Source organism: Cucurbita pepo, unplaced genomic scaffold (genome assembly GCF_002806865.2).
Source record: "Cucurbita pepo subsp. pepo cultivar mu-cu-16 unplaced genomic scaffold, ASM280686v2 Cp4.1_scaffold004785, whole genome shotgun sequence".
Lineage (NCBI taxonomy): Eukaryota > Viridiplantae > Streptophyta > Magnoliopsida > Cucurbitales > Cucurbitaceae > Cucurbita > Cucurbita pepo.
Genome location: NW_019650764.1, coordinates 1 through 762, shown reverse-complemented (window position 1 = coordinate 762; position 762 = coordinate 1). Strand labels below are relative to the sequence as shown.

Sequence of the window (762 nt, the reverse complement as noted above, 5' to 3'; positions counted from 1 at the left end):
TTTAATAGCTCCATGGCCACGGCTTCCTACTACAAGCACTGAAGCCCGGTGCTTATTAGCCGCCTCGCACAGTACATACCTTGCATCTCCTTCTTCAACCTCGAATTCACCATCAAAAACCTGCAATTCAACTCCATTGCTATTGCTCTCTGTTCTTTACAGATTCTTAAATCGATCTACAGGATTTCTACTTTCTCGATTTACGATTTACAATTGGATCGCATTTGAGAATCATCGCAAGTTCGTATCCATTTAATCCGAGATTCAAAGAATGAGATAAGGTAAATCGAGAAATCTAAACTCCACTGTTACCGATTTCGCAGCGCAAATTTCTCTGGCAAGTTCGATAGTTCTCGCAGCTTTTCTCTTCAAATCATCATCCAGAGCTTGGTAGGTTTCAACCGATCCTGCAATTCCTGATTGTAGACTCTGAGTTCATTAGTCGTCTCTTTAAAAACTCGATTATAGATTTGGAACCATTTCTGTTTGATAGTAAATAGCAGAGAGAAGGAGGATCGATCTTACTTCCTGGTCCGGAGACGCCGACGAAGACGTCGGGAGATGGTTTGACATGAACAACGACGAGCTTAAACGGTTGTAATCGTCCTGTTCGAGAAAAAATTTTGTCCAATGTCCACTCCAGAGCGGCAACTGCGTGTTCGCTGTCGTCGATTCCGATCACCATCACTGGCTTCGCTGCCTCTACCGCCATCGCCGCCAGACGATTCCAGAACGCCGCCTGTTTTTGGGATTGGTGAACTG

The 762-nt window shown here is 44.6% G+C and overlaps 1 protein-coding gene across 1 annotated transcript; it reads right to left on the bottom strand.

The window, feature by feature from the left end:
- Positions 1-3: 3 nt before the first annotated feature.
- On the bottom strand, positions 4-756 carry LOC111787074 (the record flags this gene model as incomplete). Its single annotated transcript, XM_023667221.1, has 3 exons — positions 526-756; positions 313-416; positions 4-120 (listed from the first exon to the last, which is right to left on the bottom strand). Coding segments are annotated over exons 1-3 (408 nt in total), but the record flags the coding sequence as incomplete, so codon positions are not given.
- Between the last annotated feature and the right edge of the window lie 6 nt (positions 757-762).